Here is a 19,500-nt window from a genome sequence, read left to right on the forward strand (position 1 = left end):
ACTCATCACCTTGTCTTTTAATTTCATTTGTTCTGGGGTAGAAGTGCTATCCTTTCCTGTCTGATCTGTTGGTCCTTGCCTTGATAGTTTCTGCCTTGGGTGTTCATGCCTTCTCTAGCTGCAAGTGTATGCATATGCCCCAACATTTTCTTTTCTTTCAATGGTTTCATTTCTATTGCAGTATAAGCCACCTGCAATTTATTGTGAAGTCAGGTGGGGAGGTTAGGTTAGTATCAACCTGAAGATGGAGTGTTTGGTCACCTGTCAGCATCCTTTGTTGACCAACTCATCCTTCCGCATTGGTTTGAAATGCCACATTCATGTGTACCGGGTATCCATAAATACTTGTTTCTGGGTCGGGACTCACTGATCATCTAATTCAGTGCTGTTTCCTCACAGTTCAGTGACCCTAAGTTTGTATTTTAATGCCCAGTAAGGGAAGTTACTGTTCATTTTCTTAGGATTTTCAAAACTTTATTTACTTGTTCATTTAATGTATTCTTCTAGATTAGTTGTAGAATGATTTTTATCAGTTAAAAATGAAATAAAAGGTATACCCCCAAATCTTTTGGGGTTTTGATTTGGATTGTGTTCTGTTAATGAATTAATAATGGGTAGAGGACAGAATTGACTCTAAATAACAAGTTTTCCAGTCTTTCCACATTCAGATTTTTCATGTCATCTCTGGGAAGGTGCAGGATCGTATAGATTCTAAAATGTTCAATAGGTTTGGTGTGCTGCTACCTTTAAAAAAGTTCTTTTATATTTAGAAATTAAACTTTTAGCTCATTTATACTGTCAGTGCAACATCTATTCCCATATTTGATTGTCTTAATTTTTCTTAAAGTATATATGCTTGTATTTAAACATAATGCCTGGGATTAGAAAAATTTTTTTATTTGCTAAGAACTTAATTCCAATGTCTGCATTTATATTCTTCGGTTTTCTTAGATTTTGGAATATAATCCCTGATATTATTGAGTACTCATTGCCTGAAATACTTTACATATTACTTATTTGATACTCCTCTAACAGCTTATAAAGTAGGATCTGTTGTTATTTTATAGATGAGGATGCTGAGCCACAGATGTTTGTCCAGGGTCTCCTGCTAGTAACCAATAGAACTGGGGTCCCAACCCAGCAGTCTGGTTCTGGAGCTCATGCTTTCAACCAGTGTGCTCTGGGGCTTCTCTGTCCTGTTAACTTGTATGAACTGAAGTGTGTATTTGAATTTTCTAAAATGTTGATATGTGAGCGAATGATTTGTCCTCTTTGTGATCTCATCATCTAAAGGCTCTTTATTTTCTGAAAATAATTGGTCCAAGAGCAAGGCTCTGTAGAATGAATAGACCCAGAATAGATTGAGTGACACTTTGGAGATAGCAGAGGTGGGGAGAAAAGGCTTTATTTGGCTTTAATCTTGAAAAATGAAACAAAATTATGAAAACATTCATGCTGTGGTTGCAACTGTGTTAAATTCTTAGAATGGAACAAGAGCGAATCAAATGTTTCTTTTTTTACCTAATTTTTCTTTAAAAATTGTAATGTAGGTCGGAACTGTATACCCCCTCATGTCGTGATAGTTTTCTAGGTTAATCCCAAAGAAAGTAATTTTGCCAAAATACTCAAAGGCTCCATTTGTGAGGCCAGTTCTTTCCATTTACCTCCCATTACCTCATCTCTGTTAGCTTTCTCCAGTTATTTACTTATTGTATCTGTTAAAATGCTTTCAGCTGCAAGTAACAGATTGATTGTATTTAAATGGATTGAAACATTAGCATTTACTGACTTGTAGTTGAGAGTCCAGAGGTGGGATGGGGTCTGGGCATGCTGCACCCTGTGGCTCTGTGATGTCTTTGATCTCTGCTGCAGGTTGGCTGTAGGGCTTCTAGGCTTGACTGTCCAGAACCCGTAATTCTTGGAGGAAGGAGGATCTATCATCTCTTGTGTTCTTTTTCCCCTGTGAAGGTATAATTTGCACACAGCTAAATGTATGTGTTACGAACATACACACAGCCTGGTGGATTTGTCCTGAGTCTGCATGCCTCTGTAACCACCACCCAGGTCAGGGTGCGGGAGTGCGCTTTCCACCCGCTGAGTTCCCTTTTCTTCCAGTCCATGGCCTTCTCAGATTGTTGTTTTTGTGGCTTTGCCCCTAAGTTGGAAATGGTTCTCATCATTTTTGGTGACTTCATAAAGCTCTGCCTCTTTTTTTGTTTTTAAAGATTATTTATTTAAGAGAGCGCATGGGCAGTGGGAAGCAGCAGAGAGAGGGAGAAGCAGGCTCCCTGCGGAGTAGAGAGCCTGATGTGGGGCTGGATCCTAGGACTCCAGGATCATGACCTGAGCTGCAGGCATATAGAGCCACCCAAGCACCCCAAGGCGCCTGCATTGTCTGGAAGGCTTGCACTTCTGCTTTGTACATGGTTTGCGTTGTGTTGCTTTGTCATTGAAACATGTGCCTGTCATGGAGAGACTGATAGGGCAAAGGGGAAATAGACCCCCCAGAGGCCAGTGCAACTGGCACGCATGTTTCATAGGGACTGATTTTAAAAATGGTTAGTTTATGGGGCGCCTCTGTGGCTCTGTTGGCTCAGCATCTTCGGCTCAGCTCTTCGGCTCAGGTCATGATCACAGGGTCCTGGGGTCGACCTCCTACTTCAGTCTCTCTGCTCAGCAAGGGGGTCTACTTTTCTCCCTCTCACTCTGTCCCTCCCCCTGTTGGCTCTCTCTCTCTTTCAAATAAATAAAAATCTTAAAAAAAAATAAAAGGTTAGTTCGTTAGTGAATGTTTCTGTGTTAGGGTTACTTTTGTGTCCTTGGGCAACCTGGCATCTTATTGGAGCCTGGCAGTGCATCATATCGAGACCTCTGGACCCCTTTTGTCCTGTATTACATTTTTATATGCACATTCTTCTGGATTCGCTATTGTGTTGGCCTGTTGTCCCATCCAGTGTGCTGTCTCTGCTGTAGTCAGCTCTTTCTGCAGTTCACGTGTGGTCAGCTCAGTCTCCTGTATAACTCATTTCAGTGGCTTCCCTCTGCGGTGGGAATTAAGACTGAACTCTTGGCATACATGCATGATTCCTGCTCTGTGATTCCAGAGTTAGTGATATGGCCCAGTAAGATCAATCCTCAGAAACTACTTTAAAAAAGTAAATATGTGCATAGACACAATGGCTTCTCTTGTGTTTATAGTTTAATGAAGGAATAGCCATTAACGTTTTTCAGAAGCTTTGAGGAATGGTATATGGTTCACAGGGGTAGAGACTACTTCATATATTCGTGTTTGATTTCTTTCAAAATGTCATCTGCAAATAACACAATTTTTCTTTTGTAGTTACATTTTTTAGGGGAGATTGACAGCATTATTTTGTATTGCTTTAGTATTTTGTTATACTTGTCTGTTATTTTGTTCAAATCATCTGCTTTGGCGAAAATCTCTGTCATCTTTTTAGATTCGTCTGGATATGGAAGTTTTCCAAGGTGTTTTCATTTTGGGAAGAGATAGTTTAACGGAATCCTCTTTGGCTTCAAAGCCATTCTATTCTTTACTGGCTCTAAAAACTTCCTTTGGCTGTCCGATCTGAAAGTCTTTCTGTGCAAAATGGGAGTAATAATCCATTGTCTTGTTTTGCAGTTTGCCAGAGTGCATTTAGAGGATTTGTGGATTTGATGTATTGCAGTTATTGTTTTCTTTATGTTGTACCTTTACTTTCATTTGAGTAAATACAGGATTCTCAGTGTTCTTTGGCCTTTCTTCTTTAACCTTGAATACGAAAGACTTCTGTTTTAGGCACTCTGAAAGGAAGGAACCAGTTAAAACTCTTAGAGAACCTGTATTTCAAAATGGTGTTTAAAATGTGTTAAGATGAATTGTCAGATGGAAAAGCAGAGCCCTGAACTGTAGAACCATCATCTGTGTCCTGGGGAACCAGCCTCCCATTTCCCCCATTGGAACCTTTGGGTCTCCTCCTCGACCTTCCTGGCCTGATGCTTGGGCGCTGCTTCCCACACTTCCTCCTGAGAACCTTGACCTGCCCCTGTGGCTCGCAGCAGGGTCGTCCCCACTTGGCATTCAGGGTGCTCCACACACCTTCAGCCACACCTCTCCCAGCCAGTCATTTATTTCAGAATGGTCAGTTGTGGTTTGGTTTGTCCATTTCAGAATTGACAGGAGTTTGGTCCTGTCCTTCTGTTCTGTCTTCTGAAAGGTGCCATGGTGCCCACGCAGTCGCTTGCTTCAGCTTCCTATTTCACTTTATTTCTTTAATGATCACTCCCTTGTCTGTCCACCTTCCAGAGCTTTTGGCACTCCAGGCCTGAGTTTTCCCTCACAAAATCTAATGTCAGCTCCTTTTACAAAAGCAGGTGCATTTCCCTAAGCACTTTGTAACATGCTGAATATAATCAGGGACTTCCAGTATTTAAAAAAAAATAAAATTAAAAACTATCCTCATGGTTATTGTTTTAGGCCTTCCTATTTTAATTCTCTATTGGACTTGTGATTTTCAAAGGTATTAAGACAGTCCTTTGAACAGTTTAAACACAGTATGTTTTTATACCCCTGTAATCACGTTACCTGTAAAGGTATGAATTAAGTGACAAAGTGAAAGGGTCACAGTGTAATATTTGGATAAAAAATTTTCACATGTAGGGGCAGCCCCGGTGGCGCAGCCCCCGTGGCGCAGCTGTTTAGCACCGCCTGCAGCCCGGGGTGTGATCCTGGAGACCCAGGATTGAGTCCCGCGTCCGGCCCCCTGTGTGGAGCCTGCTTCTCTCTCTGCCTGTGTCTCTGTCTTTCTCTCTATGAATAAATTAAAAAAAAATTTTTTTCACATGTAAATGTTAATATGTAATATACTTGAAGTATAAGGACAACACATCAAGTCTTTTTTTTTTCTGCTGGAAACTTTACAAATAAGGAACCCTGTCACCCAATCAGCAATTCTGTTTCCTTTTAACTGATGAATTGATGCAGTTCTGTTTGAATCTATAAAAAGTACTAAAATCAGAAGCTGATTCAGTAAGGTTTTTATACAGATCATGGATACAGTTATGAAATAGGCAGCTTATGTTTTATGATCTCCAATCTGCTCTTTCCCTTTACTGATGGATGTTGGAATTGAATGGAGGCCGCTAAGTCTGAACTTTGTTCTGTGAGCTGATCTTGCATCTGAAATTCGTAGGGCAGGTCCATGGGTTGGGTCTTTTTTTTTTTTTTTATAATAAATTTATTTTTTATTGGTGTTCAATTTGCCAACATACAGAATAACACCCAGTGCTCATCCCGTCAAGTGCCCCACTCAGTGCCCGTCACCCATTCACCCCCACCCCCGCCCTCCTCCCCTTCCACCACCCCTAGTTCGTTTCCCAGAGTTAGCAGTCTTTATGTTCTGTCTCCCTTTCTGATATTTCCCACACATTTCTTCTCCCTTCCCTTATATTCCCTTTCACTATTATTTATATTCCCCAAATGAATGAGGACATATAATGTTTGTCCTTCTCCGATTGACTTATTTCACTCAGCATAATACCCTCCAGTTCCATCCACGTTGAAGCAAATGGTGGGTATTTATGACGGGGTCTTTATGTCAGAGTCTTGATGAGGAATTCCTTCCTTGCTTCTTCTAGCTTCTGGCGTTTGCTGGCAATCCTTGGCATTCCTTGGCTTCTGTAAACACATTAGTATCATTTCTGCCTCTGTGGTCATAGGGCCACCTTTTTTCTCTTTGTGTCTCTGTCTTCGTGTGGTGGTGTCCTTTTTTAAGGAGACTGATCATATTGGATTAAAGGGCCTGGTCTATCTCATGTGACCTCATCATAAGTGATTACATCTATAATGACCCTGTTTTCAGGTAGGGTCATGTTCTGAGATACGGGGGTGGGGGTGGGGGTTAGGACTTTAACATCCTCTCCTGAGGTATGGACCACAACTTGGGTCTCCTTTATCCCTCACTTTGATCAGCTTGCTGCCTCAGATGACAAATACAAGGAGAGATATGCGTACACATACATTAAATATAAACACATGTAGAATGTCCATAAGGCTACCAGAACTGGGAAATAAATTCAGCAAAATTGCAGGGCAGAAGATCAACACATAAAAATCAGTTCCAGGGATCCCTGGGTGGCGCAGCGGTTTGGCGCCTGCCTTTGGCCCAGGGCGCGATCCTGGAGATCCGGGATCGAATCCCACGTCAGGCTCCCGGTGCATGGAGCCTGCTTCTCCCTCTGCCTGTGTCTCTGCCTCTCTCTCTCACTGTGTGCCTATCATGAATAAATAAAAATTAAAAAAAAAAAAATCAGTTCCAGTTCTATATACCAGCAGTGAACAATCTATAAAGGAAAATAAGAAAACTCCATTTACAGTAATATCTAAAAGAATAAAATACCTAGTAATAAATTTAAGGCACGGAAGCGAGAGACTTGTATACTGAGAACTATAAAATAATGCTGAAAGAAATCAAAGAACTAATTGCATGATCAGAGCTCTGTGCATGGATTAAAGACTTAATGATGTTAAGATGACAGTACTACTACAGGGTCAGTATCATCTCTGTCAAAATCCCAATGGCATTTTTTTTTTTTTTTTTTTTTTTTTTTTTTGCAGAAATAGAAAAGCCCATCCTGAAAATCAGGTGGAATTTCAAGGGACTCAGAATAGTCAAAACAATCTTAAAAAAGAGAGTTGGGCTCCCACTTGCAGATTTCGGAACTTGCTACAAAGCTGCAGTGATCAAAACAGTGTGGTTCTGGCATGTAGACCAGTGAACAGAGCCTAGAAGTTAAATTTGCATATTTTCGGTCAATTGACTTTTGACAAAGGGTGTCAAGACTATTTAGTGGGGAAAGGATTATCTTTTCAATAGATGATGCTGGGAAAACTGGATGTTTTTAGTTTTGAAAGAAAGTTTAGTATTTTTTCCTCCAGCGTGAATCCCAGCCTCTAAATCACGCTTTATTGATGTTTTGGACCAGGTGATTCCATGTTGCAGGGGATGTCCTGTGCATTGCAGGATGCTCAGCCTTACCCTTGGCTGCTGCCAGTAGATGTGCCAGTAGCTCACACCAACCTGCCCCTAGTAGTTAGGACAATCAAAAATGTCTCCAGACAGCATCAAATGTTGCATGGGGGGAAAGTTCCTAGTCGAGAACTATTGCCCTAAATTCTGTGATGCCAGGAACCACTGTACAATTTTTTGGGAAAAACTCAACATTTAAAACATTTAAATGTTTTATGTTTAAGTGGAAAAAGGTGATTTTCATGCTGTTCCCTACTTTTATTACAAAAGACACATCTGTTTGGTTATTTAGACTTTAGCTTGGTAACACACAATTTGTAAATAGTGTTTCAAAAAAGAAAATCTGTCCTTAAAATCAGTTGATACAATCCCATTTGTAAGTTAGGAACTACATGAAGATGAAAAAAAAATCAGCCTTTGAATTTGAACCCAAGTGAAATGAAAAACAAACAAAAACCCCGTTGAAAGAAATCATTATACCTTATTGTTAGTTCAGTGCAAGTATTTAAAATAAACTTAACTCATTGTTTTTAAAGGTATCTTCTTGATATTTTAAAAGATTTTATTTACTTATTTACTTATTTACTTATTTACTTATTTATTTATTTATTTAAGACACAGAGACAGAGGTATAGGCAGAGGGAGAAGGAGGCTCCATGCAGGGAGCCCAAGGTGGGACTTGATGCGGGAAATCCGGGATCATGCCCTGAGCCAAAGGCAAGACGCTCAACCGCTGAGTCACCCAGGCATCCCTTTTTTTGATTAACTTTTGTGTTCCAAAGACTTGATGAATGTTCCTCATTGATCTGGAAGCCCAGACACGAGGAGCATAGGGCACAGTGTCTCCGAGGTGAATCTTTGCTCACACTGGGTACAAACCAAGTGGACCAGCCAGTGATATAGGATGACTTTTAATGTTCTCTCCTTATGTAAAATAAGTAGATCTGTGATACATAAAAGCAACTATTTGTTGCACATATAAGGACAGGCCAGGAGACTTGCTAAGTGTGTCCAGTGAAACACTTTATATAACAGATTAGGATAAGCGGTCACTTACAGTGGAGGAAGCCTGGGCTCAGTCACGTGGTTGGTGAATGACAGCTGAGGTTCACATCAAAGTCCTACATAATTCCCAAGACCTTGCTCATAATACTTTACAGGGCTTATAATTCTTTTACGTTCTAGAGCTGCTTCTCAGCTTTGGTGTCCCATCCTTTGAGGATCACACCCAGTCCAGCCCTCCTCCTGGATTTTGTACAGGAAGGGAGTGATGAGCAGTGTAGCAGAGAGGGCCAGATTTTGTAAGTCTTTGAAGGACAGGTGAAGGAATGTCAGTGATGTGCTGTGTAGGGCACATCTACCTTCAGGGGAGGATCACCCTCGGTGGGACCCTGGCCCAAGAGAGGGAGGGAGAGAGCGAGTGAGTGAGTGAGCATGGCCAGCAGGCAGCAGACCCTGGACCCCAACCTGGCAGTGCCTCACTTCCAAACCTGTATGCACTGTACCCTAGATCTTCAAAATGATTTGAACTTTTCTGGTAGATCGATGATTTCCCATTTGTGGGCTCTGAGTCAGCTGTAGGATTATTTTACAGAGCACCTGTATACCTATGTGTACTAAGCTTTTTCTGTAATCCCAAACTGCCAGCCCTCAGTTCACATGCATTATATTTCAAGTATGCATGTACACGCTGTTACAATGATACACAGATTGATTTCAAACATAGTATATTCAGGGGGCTTTTATATATTTTAAAAATTGTTTTGGAGAGGGAGGGGAGAGGGAGAGGGAGAGGGAGAGAGAATCTCAAGGAGGCTCCATGCTGAGGGAGGAGTGGCACTAGGCACTTGATTTCAGATCATAAGCAGAGCTGAAATCAAGAGTCAGATGCTTCTTAACCGACTGAGCCACCCAGGTGCCCCTAAAGTGTTTTTCCATCACATTTTCTCAATCAACATACAGTGAAAGTACAATTCCTGACTTTAAAAGGCCTCTCATTTTTGAGAAGTTTGAGAACCACTCTAAGTTTATTTTATCTGATATTTAATCTGTTTTTAGGTAGAGTGTGGCAGCCATTTTGCAAAAGAAATGGGGGAATCCCAACAAAACAGTGAACATATTTAAAGCCATGGCAAGACTAACTACAAGCTTTTATGTTTTGTTCTTTAGATGAAGCAGAATTCTGTCAAAAGTTTTATGACATATTACCAGTTCCCTGTATAGGTAATACATAAAAATAGTTCAAATAACATTTTAAGTAGGAGAAATTTAAGTTGTTAGGAAATTACAGCCTTTGTGCATAAATTACGATTTTTTAGAAGATAAACTGAAAGGCTCAAATTACTTCTTTTAAATTATGAAACAAAAGATGTGTGGGTATGTTATTACCTAGGAACTTTTATTCAAAAAACAATTCTTGGGGCGCCTGGGTGGCTCATTCCAAGAAGCATCAGTATTCAGCTCGGGTCGTGATCTCAGGGTCCTGGGATCAAGTCCATACATAGGGCTCCCTGCTCAGCGGGTAGTCTTCTTCTCCCTCTGCCTCTACCTTCTTCCCGCCCCCCCTCACTTTCTCACTCTCTTTCACTCTCTCAAGTAAATAAATAAAATCTTAAAAAAAAAAAAACTGCAGATGATGCTTTTCAAAGAAATGTGCCCAACGGTCAGCAGTTTTTTCTAGTATGTTGGAAAACCTGAAGAGTGGGGGCATATAAGTTGCTCTCAAGGTGTAAATGAGCTGGAATTTGGGCTTGTGATTCTATCTATGGCTTTAGACTTGCCATCATTAAAGTGCTTGTGTTGGTAATGCTGGTGTTGGTAGTCGTCTCTGCACAACTGTTTTTTGCATCCTTCCTCAGCCTCGACGGGGTTAACTGGCTTGGCAAGTGGAGAAAAGGAGTTCTGTGCTGTTTTCAGACTGCAGGATCTCGTTGCCATGCAACAAGCATTGTCAGTCAGTACAGGGTATCGTAAATTGGTATTCTGTGTCCCTTTGCACCACATGCTCATTTTGTAATCGGAGAGAAGTGGTTTTGGGCTATTTTGCAAGGTTTCTTTTTAAAACAACCGTTTAAAGATGATTTTCCTTGCTGTTTCTAATTGGTTACTTTTAAGGCATGTGAGGTCTTTCTGTTCTTGCTTAGAAGTTACACTAAAATGCTTGTGTTCAAAGAAAAGGTTTTATATTTTTCCTTTGTATTGTATGTGTATTTTTGTCTTGTAACTGTTTACTCAAAAATGAGTAAATTTTTGTTGGGAGATTCAAGTTAAGTAATTGGAACATCAGAGCTTTACCATAGTACATGTTATTTTGAAATTTGTTTTTTTAAAAGTACAAGTCCAGAAATTGATATTAGAATCCCTTGCTTAAGATTATTTTTATAGAATTCCTAACCTTGGATAGAATCTTATGCAAAATCCGATAGTTTATTTTTTTTCTGGGAGAAGTAAAAATGTTTTGATAGCAAGTGGGTGACACGATTAATAGCCTTTTTCTAGAACATGGTGGCACAGTATACATACTATCAAATGTACAGTTGTCAGGTGTTGGGTGTGTTCACAGGGCTGTCCGGGCCACTACCTCTGTGTTCAATCCATGTGCTCAGCTGCCACGAGATGGCACGCTCTCTTGGAATTACTTTCTTTTCTGTTGAGTGGTGAGAGTGATGATCTTTTCAAAATTACCTTTTTACCTTTTCCAGGTAAATTTAATATCCTTTTACCCGTATCTTGAACTGCTAATGAATTTAGTTTGGTTGTAAATTGTAAATGTCATACATTTTAAAAGGATGCAGTTTGTATTCTTTTATAGTATGGTGAATTGTGTGTACAATTATAAATGTGACGGTTATGTGTCGAGGATTTGGTGCTCTTTTCTGGCCTATTTCTGGGCCGTTTCCTGTGCTGTTCCTCCTGGGAGCATGCACAGTGCTGCAGTTATTTTCTGGGAGCATAGTACACGTGTATAGGAAGGTACATTGTTACTAGGGAATTCTGATGTGACGCAGTCCAAGGTCTAAAGCGAATCGGCATCATCTGATCTTCTGCTTCTCAGTATTCTCTGAGTTCATGCTCCTCTTTTTCATGGAGAACCTGGACAATCTAGAATAAGGAGCAAGAGGCCAGAGTGAAACAAAAGGGGGCAGTTCCAAGTATCCTTGGAGCTTTTCAGTTCATGCACACGATGATGGATTTCCTTTCCTTGGGCTACCGTATCTCTGTTCCCATTCTTTTTTTTTTTTTTTTTTTTTTTTTTTTTAAGATTTTACTTATTTTATTCATGACAGAGAGAGAGGCAGAGACACAGGCAGAGGGAGAAGCAGGCTCCATGCAGGGAGCCCGATGTGGGACTCGATCCCAGGTCTTCAGGATCATACCCCAGGCTGAAGGAGGCACCAAACCGCTGGGCCATCGGGGCTGCCCCCCATTCTTTTCTAAAAAAATAAAGATTTATTTATTTTAGAGGCTTGGGGAGGTGCAGAGGGAGATAGAGAATCCTACACAGGCTCCACGCCCAGCGTGAGCTCCATGCAGGGCTTGATCCTGAACCCTGAGCCTGTGACCCAAATCAAAATCAAGAGTCAGATGCCCAATCTCTTGAGCCACCCTGGCATCCCTCTATTTCCATTCTTTAGCTAAAGAACTTACTTTTCCCTCTGACGGCCTCTCTCCCCCAACTCCTATTCTGGCACGTCTTCTGTCTTGAAACTCCTCGACCTGCCTCACCCCCCCGCCATTTGTATGTTCCGGTCTTGATCAACCAGACTTGCTCTATGTTTGCTTCCATTTCTCTTCACTTGCTGTTGCACCATCTTTAAAAAACACCCTCCTTTTATTTTTGTGCATTTATGTACACATTTGATTATGCACTCTGAAGTTTTTGTTTTGTTCACTTGATGTTTTGCATTTTCTATGCTTCTAAAAACCTTGATTTTTTTTAGTTGCATATTTCACTGTGATTTACCTGTTTTTTTTTTTTTTAATGGCTACTTACATGGCTTAAAGTGATTTTGTATAAGGAAAATGCTTTCATAAATTTTTTCTTCCTAATTGCAGACTAATTCCTTAAGATAGATTTCCAGAAATAGTATTAGATCTACAAATAAATAGAAACAGTCTTAAAAGCTCTTGAATCATAGTGTCAAATGCTTTCCAAAGCCTCCTGCCAGTTTTCATGCCAGCCTGCAAATATATGGAGTGTCCATTTCACTGCAACCAGCAGCAACAGAGAATGTTTTGATGTTGACCTTTAAATCCAGAAGAATTGACTCATGGCTCTGCTGGGTCTTTATCTTGAATCATACCTAGATTTGAAAGGTGCTAGCATTGGGTTTGGGAGAAGGAGGGCCTGGCTACAAAGCGTCTCCTCCAGCTCTCTTTAAATTGTGCGGTGATGCTTTCGCTACCCAGGTAAGCTTTCATTTAATGTTGTGTCCTTTGGATGCTAGAAGTAACTGACTTTTTCTGCTTTAAATATTTTGATAGGTTGGATGGTATGGGACAAGTAGGGAGTGTTTAAAATGCCATTGCCTCTACCGCTGGGGGCAGAAACAGGTTTGGTTCTCTCCTTCACCCTGCCAGTCAGCAGAGGCATCCCACGTCAGATTCAGGAGCCGCCTGCCAGAGGTGGGGGGGCTGCTTCTTGGATGTAGCCTGAGTTACTGATACTTCTTCAGCTAGAAGATCACGAACAACTCTGCAGGTAAAGTGGCTTTTCTTGAAGAGGTTGTTCTAGGATTCCAAGCTATTATGTGCTGGTAGAACGTTTTCTCTGAAGAGAGGAGGCTGAGAGCAGAGACTCCTGGTTGCCCCGGCCTTGTCACAGCAGCCAGCACTGCCGGCCATCCTGGCCTTGAACCACTTGACTTGAGAGACTTGCAGCTCTGGCTTCTCTCTGTATGACACTGGCTTTGTCCATGGCCTTCCCTCCGTTGTCTTTCTCTTCTCCCCCTAGAACTTGCATTCTTCCCTGGTCTAACCCCCCCCTCCCCCCCCCCCCCCCCCCCCCGCCAGTGCTGCTGACTCCCACATCTGACTTGCTCTCTTGGTGAGCTCTGGGTAATCATTTGAGAACTTAAGTCGTTTGTACATCTAATAGGCACCTTCAGTTCCACGAGTCCACATCCATATGTGTGGTATGTCCCTGCAAATTCATGCTGACTGAGGAAGAGGTATTGCAAGGACAGAGTTTTTAACTAAAACAATAACATAAAGGGTTAAATTATAAAAATTGTTGACATAAGACCTGTAACATTTATTTTTATTTATTTATTTTTTTAGATATTCATGAGAGACACAGAGAGAGGCAGAGACACAGGCAGAGGGAGAAGCAGGCTCCCTGCAGGGAGCCCTATGTGGGACTCCATCCTGGGTCTGCAGGATCACGCCCTGGGCTGAAGGCGGCGCTAAACCGCTGAGCCACCAGGACTGCCCAAGACCTGTAACATTTAAACGAATGTCTTTACCCTCATTTTGTAAGCGTTAGATCCCATCGTTTTCTTCTAGTAGCAGGGAGGTTTGCCTGTATCCTCCTGAATGAAGACGGAAGTGCGTGCTCAGAGCGGCTCCTCATGTGAGCATCACCTGCTGTGTGCCCGGGCCCGCACACACTGCTCCCTCTTCTCACATTAATATTTTTCACGTCAGCTGATGAACAGTAACTGGAGCTGTTGGCGCAGTGGACAGCCTGCCGCTGGGCAGCCCACTTTTGTCACCATCACTGCCTTTGTAGAGCACGGTACGCATTTACTTGACTGTGACTGTGCTTTGCCCTTCTAAGAATGAGGGGGAAATAGAAGAAATGAAGTGTTTGTAGCACAGTTAACACAAATCCAGAAGTCCCTAGGTATTCCAGAAACGGTATTCTTCATTCTCATTGGGACTGGACCCTATCTGTACATCAGCCACCTGGCTGTGTCTCTGTAGTAGTAAGATGGAAATTCAGGTCAGCTTACAAAGTACCTGCTTCCAGAATCAGCTGCTCTAGGGTCTTTAGGGATGAGAAGAAAGCAAGCAGTTTTGGTTGACCAGGAGTTACTCTGTCTCTTCTTACGGCTTGGCTTCATTGTCTCCGCTGTCTTTCTTCATAGTGTCTCCAGATTTCCATTTTTCCAGCTTTCATAAGCTGAACTCAAAGAATGTTTGCTGTAATCTTCAGATAGAAACATCCTGGATTAAGACTGGTGACAGCTCTTCTTGGGTCATCATCCCTCTTCTCCAGCAGGCAGGGCTTCTGTGATGAGCCCCAAGGGTGGTGGGGATGGAAGTGGCTGAAGGAATGCTGGAAGCAGGTATCCATTGTGATACTCAACTAAGGAGGACAATAGCAAAATTTAGTTATATGTAAAAAAGATAGGAAATGTGTCTGAAGGTGAAGTCTTACAATAGAAGAGGTCTATTAACATTTTAATGGTCTATTAAGTTTGCAGGATTATAGGGCTTGTTGCGAAATGTAGCTGGCCGCACTCCCTTTACAGTAATAAAACAAGGCTGAGGCTTGACATCATCCCAAGAAAATTGAAAAGAAAATTGGTAAGACATCTCATTTCTTACAAACTCTGAGCAATGAAAAAAAAAATCACTTCTGTCTACCAAATGCTGTATTAGGTAGGTCATGAAAACTAGAATTCAAGCTGAGAATCATTTAGTAAATTTTATCTGTATTTTATATTTAATTGTTTCAAGTGGTTTCTTGTACCTTAGTTTTTAAAACTAAGTATCTATGCCTCAATTAGGGATTTTGTAGCTTTTGACTGTTGGAATGAAAAATCTTTTTTAAAAACGATTTATTCATTTGAGAGAGTGCACGTGCATGCATGAGCCCGCGCATGGGGTAGGGGGTGCAGAGGGAGAGGGAGAGAAGATCCTCAAGCAGACCTTGCTGAATGAGGAATCCAGTGTGATGTTCCATCCCAGGACCTGGAGATTATGACCTGAGCTGAAATCAAGACTCAGATGCTTAAGCGACTGAGCCACCCAGGTGCTCCTGAAAACTCATTTTTAAAGTAAGACTGTTGCTTGGCTCTTGACTACTCCACCTTGAGGAGTAGATCATGTAGGAGAGTAGGGAGCCTGGGACCTCATGTCTAAGTGTTCTGTGTCCACATTGTTGGCTACAGCACTCTACCAGCAGATACCAAACTGGGCCACTTCACATCCCACCAGATCAGGGACACCTACCCTGTAGCTTTCCCACTTATTTGGTGATGCAGTGATGTACACACCACATAAGAATGTGGCCTGGGGAGAATTGACCCTATGCCAGGTGTCACAAGAACCAGGATCCCGAGTATGTCCCTTTCAGGGGACCTTACTCTTGGCTTCTTCAGCCTCTCTGGTTAGAGTCTGGTTGTAGGAAACAGCACTCTTTTGTTCTCTGGGACAGATTGCTTCACTGCCACTAAATTACGAAGCTTTTAACATATAAAGCCTCTATTTCTTCCAAGAGATTTGTTACCTAGAGAATCCTTGTGCTTTGGATTTATAGGTGAAATTACAGGTTTCTGACTGCTGATAAAAAGGACTTGTTGGCTATTTCCTTTCCTCACTCACCAGGTTAATGCACGTGTTTTTTAGAATAGCTACCCAACATAGGAGGGTTACCCTCTAATCTGAGAGCCCTTGGGGAAGTATCTTACTAATATTCAGAAAAGAAAAAAAAAAAAAAGAAAAAAAAAAAAGAAAAACATTTTTTAGAACAAAAGGGCTAATTTACTGATTGTAGATAAAATACAAAAAATAGGGCAACAGAATATAAAAGCAAAGCACAAGAAGCATATATCCCTAAACAAACAAAAAAACAACGTACCACCTCCTTTTCTTGTTCCTTTCTCTAAGACAATTTTTTTTTATTTTTTCCTGAGATTTCTTAAATCTGTGGGGAAGAACTCTAGTGTCTTAAAAATTCTTGGCTGCTTTTCTTCTGGGTTTTAGTGTAATCCCAAATCTCTGCAATACAAAAGTTCTACTTCTAATGCCTTAACTTACAAGTTTAGTTTTGTTTTTTGCTTCAACTAGAGAAGGCTTCTGTGCACTGGGTATGTATGTGGGTGTGGGGGAGGGGGTTTCTTTAGAAGTATATCTTTTTTTCCCTGTTTGTCCTTTCTTCTTTTTGAAATTTACTCTTTGATTTTATAAAGCAGATTCCTGTCTGGTCCCTCCCCTTCCAGACTTTCCCACGGTGACACACTTGAGGTTTGCATTTATGTCATTCTGCCAGTTTCTCAGGCAGTGCATACCACTGAGACATTTTAACAGCTTCATTCATGTCCACTTTATATGGTCAGTGTCACACATTCACAGTGTACAGTTTGATAAGCTCTGACATGTATGTACCCATGAAACCATCAGGTCAGGCAAGCTAGGGAACATATGTATTATCCTCAATTTAAAATTAGAAGCATGGGATGCCTGGGTGGCTCAGTGGTTGAGCATCTGCCTTCTGCTCTGGGTGTGATCCTGGAGTCCCAGGATCGAGTTCCACATGGGGCTCCCTGCATAGAGCCTGCTTCTCTCTGCCTGTGTCTCTGCCTCTGTCTCTCATGAATAAATAAATAAAATCTTAAAAAAAATCAGAAGCACTGTCAACAAAAATTTGGAATATAGGAAAGAGAAGAGAGTTACCTATAAAGCCAGACACTTAAGATGCATAACCTTTGGTGTGTCTTCATTTCACATGGTATCATGTTACTTTTCCATATTGTTACATGGTCTTCATAATAAGACTTTTTAAAGAGTTGAGGGATAACATTAAAAACACCCTAACTGCGTATCTATCATGATAGTACACAGAATGTTTCACGTGGGGGGCCCATTTTCAGCTGCTTTTGAAGTCGGTGATAGAAGGAGCGCTTCTTTTTTTTTAAATTTTTATGATAGTCTCACACACACACACACACACACACAGAGAGAGAGAGAGAGAGAGAGAGAGGCAGAGGGAGAAGCAGGCTCCATGCACCGGGAGCCCGACGTGGGACTCGATCCCGGGTCTCCAGGATCGCGCCCCGGGGCCAAAGGCAGGCGCCAAACCGCTGCGCCACCCAGGGATCCCGGAAGGAGAGCTTCTTAGAAGAGAGTGTGGGGCAGGGGAGGGCAGGGGAGAGCAGGGGAGAGCATGGGGGAGGGGAGAGTGTGGGGGAGCGTAAGTGGACCTGAATGGTCCCTGTGCCCTGGGCTGTGGGATGGAGCTCTGGAAGGAAGAGCAAGCATGTGTCAGGGAGCTTGTCCTTGTACCTGTTGGGTGAAGACGAGGGGTGGGGGGCTCGTGTGGCATATGGGAGAAAAGTTTGGATTCGAGGTATTTCATTTAGGAAGACCCACGGAGGGGTCTGGTGGATGGTGACAGGATTCTGGCTGTGTATGTAAACCCACCTTAGCGTTGATGAAGCGTGCACCGTTCTGTTTTCCCCAGCTTCCCTGGGATTTTGTTGACCGGTAACATGGGTAAGTTTAAGTGTGCGGCGTGCAGGTGTGATCCATGTATGCGGACACCTCCGTCCGCTCGCATGGTGGCCTGTGTTCACAGCACCCACTGTGGGACAGGAACGAGCCGCGGTCCGTGCTGCAGGGGCCCAGAACTAGCTCACAGCTGGACGGACGAGTGCTCCCTCCGCACCCCGCTCTAGGCTGTTTCCGTGGTTTTGGCTCTTCCAGGTTGTGGGTGTGTGTGTGTGTGTGTCTGACCGGCCCAGCGGGCTGCCCCGAGGTCCTCGGAGGTCAGGGGCACCCTGGGCGAGTCAGGAGCGGGAGATGCGCGGGGCGGGCCCTCGAGCGGGAAGCGGCCGGGGCGCCTCGGAGGGCGGCGTGTCGGCGCGCTCGGGTCCTGAGAACGGTGCTGCGGCCTCTGGTAGGGGACTGGGTCTTGGGGTCGCCGCCACTCCTCAGCGGAGGATGCCCGCCCGCGGGGAATGGGGAATGGGGCGGGTTCCGGACGCATGGCCCCCGCCTTGTCCAGCGCTCCGCCGATAGGTGGGCCGCCGGGACTGGAAAGGTCGTGTCCGCCTTCGGTGTGGCCTGAAGTCTGTGGGAGAGCTGGACAGGCGGATGCGCGCGGCGGGCGCAGGCCCAGTGCCGTCGTGCGCTCCTCCTGGACGCCAGGGACTCGCCTGGGGGCGGGGGGGGGCGCTGCGGCCTTGCCCTCCGACCACCGACCGCCGGAGAGCTGGGGCGCGTGGTGCAGTGTGCACGGCCGGGTCACGGGCCGGGTCACGGGCCGGGTGCACGTGCCGCTCGCGGAGGTCGGAGGGGAGGTACGGGGCCGCCGGCGCGCTGCCTGCTGGGAAGGCAAGATGGCGGTCCGCGGGGCTGCCGAGGCGCGGCCGGGCGGGCGCTGACGGACCTCCGGGCGCGGAGTGGCACCTTCGGCTCCGGAAGACCACGCTCAGAGCAAGAGCTTGGGCCGGGACCTCCATGAAAAGGGGCAGGTGTGTCTGCCGGTAATTGGTGTTGGAAACTGGGCGGCAGCGGGCAAGACGGATCTGGTGACGCGGCCTCCTCGCCCCCGGCGAAGACCCCGAGCCCCGCACCCCTGGCACCGCCTCAGGGCTGCGTGCGCTGACGAGGACTGGCGGCCGGAGAGCGCTCCCCTCCGCGGTGGCCTGTCCAGAGGGTCTGGTCCCCTGTAAGGGACAGTGGGGAACTTAACAGGTTCTCAGAGACCGGCACGTACTGGCCGCGCGGTGCAGTGTTCCCCGCAGCTGCTTTCAGCGGCGCACTCTGGAGCTGCAGCGCTGACCTCATAGACACGGCTTAAGAATATTTTCCCGGAACCACCTCAGTTTCCCACTGAGGCGACCAGGCTTGAAGACCCCTTCCCCTGCATGCTGCCTCCTGTGTGCCTTGGGCACGGGGACCCCCCTCCTAGTCCCCAGGCTCCCTGGGTCTTCTCTCCAGTAGTCATCCTCCCTCCCTCGGAAGGTTCTAGGGTGGTGGTCCGGGAACTGGCTTAACCGTGTATCAGAGCTGAAAGGCTAGAACATGTCACGGTACGTTGCACCTGCTAAGGGCAGGTGCTGTCCGCGAGGCCGTGTGCGTCCCCCGCGTGCGCCCCGCGTGCCCCCCGTGTGCCCCCCGCGTGCCCCCCGCGTGTCCCCCGCGTGTCCGTGCTGCAGGTGCTGGCTTGAGGTCTGCACAGCGTGTCTGTCACCGGCCGCAGCTTGACGAAAGGCTGAGGAGGGGGAGGAATCGCTGTGAGTTGGGCGGGCGCCTCTGCAGTTCAGGGTATGCCCCCGTAGGGGTTCTGGGCTCCCTCAGCCTTCTGCCCTTCTCCTGGGGCCGAATCCTTTGGCGTTTGGTTTGGTTTGGTTTTGGTTTAAGGGGCTTTCCAGTAGTTACTGGGATGAAGGTAGTTAAAAACCTGGAAATTTAAGGCATAGAGGTGGCTTTCTGCTTTTCCATTTCAGTGTTATAAATCGAATATAAAACTTCTTGGTTCACTTTTTGGTCTAGAAATCTTGGAGGATTCATCAGTGATTCAGAG

The 19,500-nt window shown here is 44.4% G+C and overlaps 1 protein-coding gene across 21 annotated transcripts in view; it reads left to right on the forward strand.

Annotated features, from left to right (window-relative positions):
- Positions 1 to 19,500, forward strand: part of ENAH (ENAH actin regulator) — a 145,285-nt gene that overhangs the window by 15,753 nt on the left and 110,032 nt on the right. Inside the window, exon 1 of one of the 21 annotated variants that reach the window (XM_035718528.2) lies at positions 18,256 to 18,457. The exons of 18 other annotated variants lie outside the window; for them this stretch is intronic. In XM_035718528.2, the coding sequence (XP_035574421.1) occupies positions 18,432 to 18,457 (26 nt within the window). In that variant the 5' untranslated portion in view covers positions 18,256 to 18,431. Of the gene's footprint in view, positions 1 to 18,255; positions 18,458 to 18,648; positions 19,007 to 19,500 lie in introns of those variants that run through there. 2 more of the 21 variants (XM_035718529.2, XM_035718532.2) reach the window with 2 other exon arrangements.

The sequence above is a fragment of the Canis lupus genome, chromosome 7 (assembly GCF_003254725.2).
Source record: "Canis lupus dingo isolate Sandy chromosome 7, ASM325472v2, whole genome shotgun sequence".
NCBI lineage: Eukaryota > Metazoa > Chordata > Mammalia > Carnivora > Canidae > Canis > Canis lupus.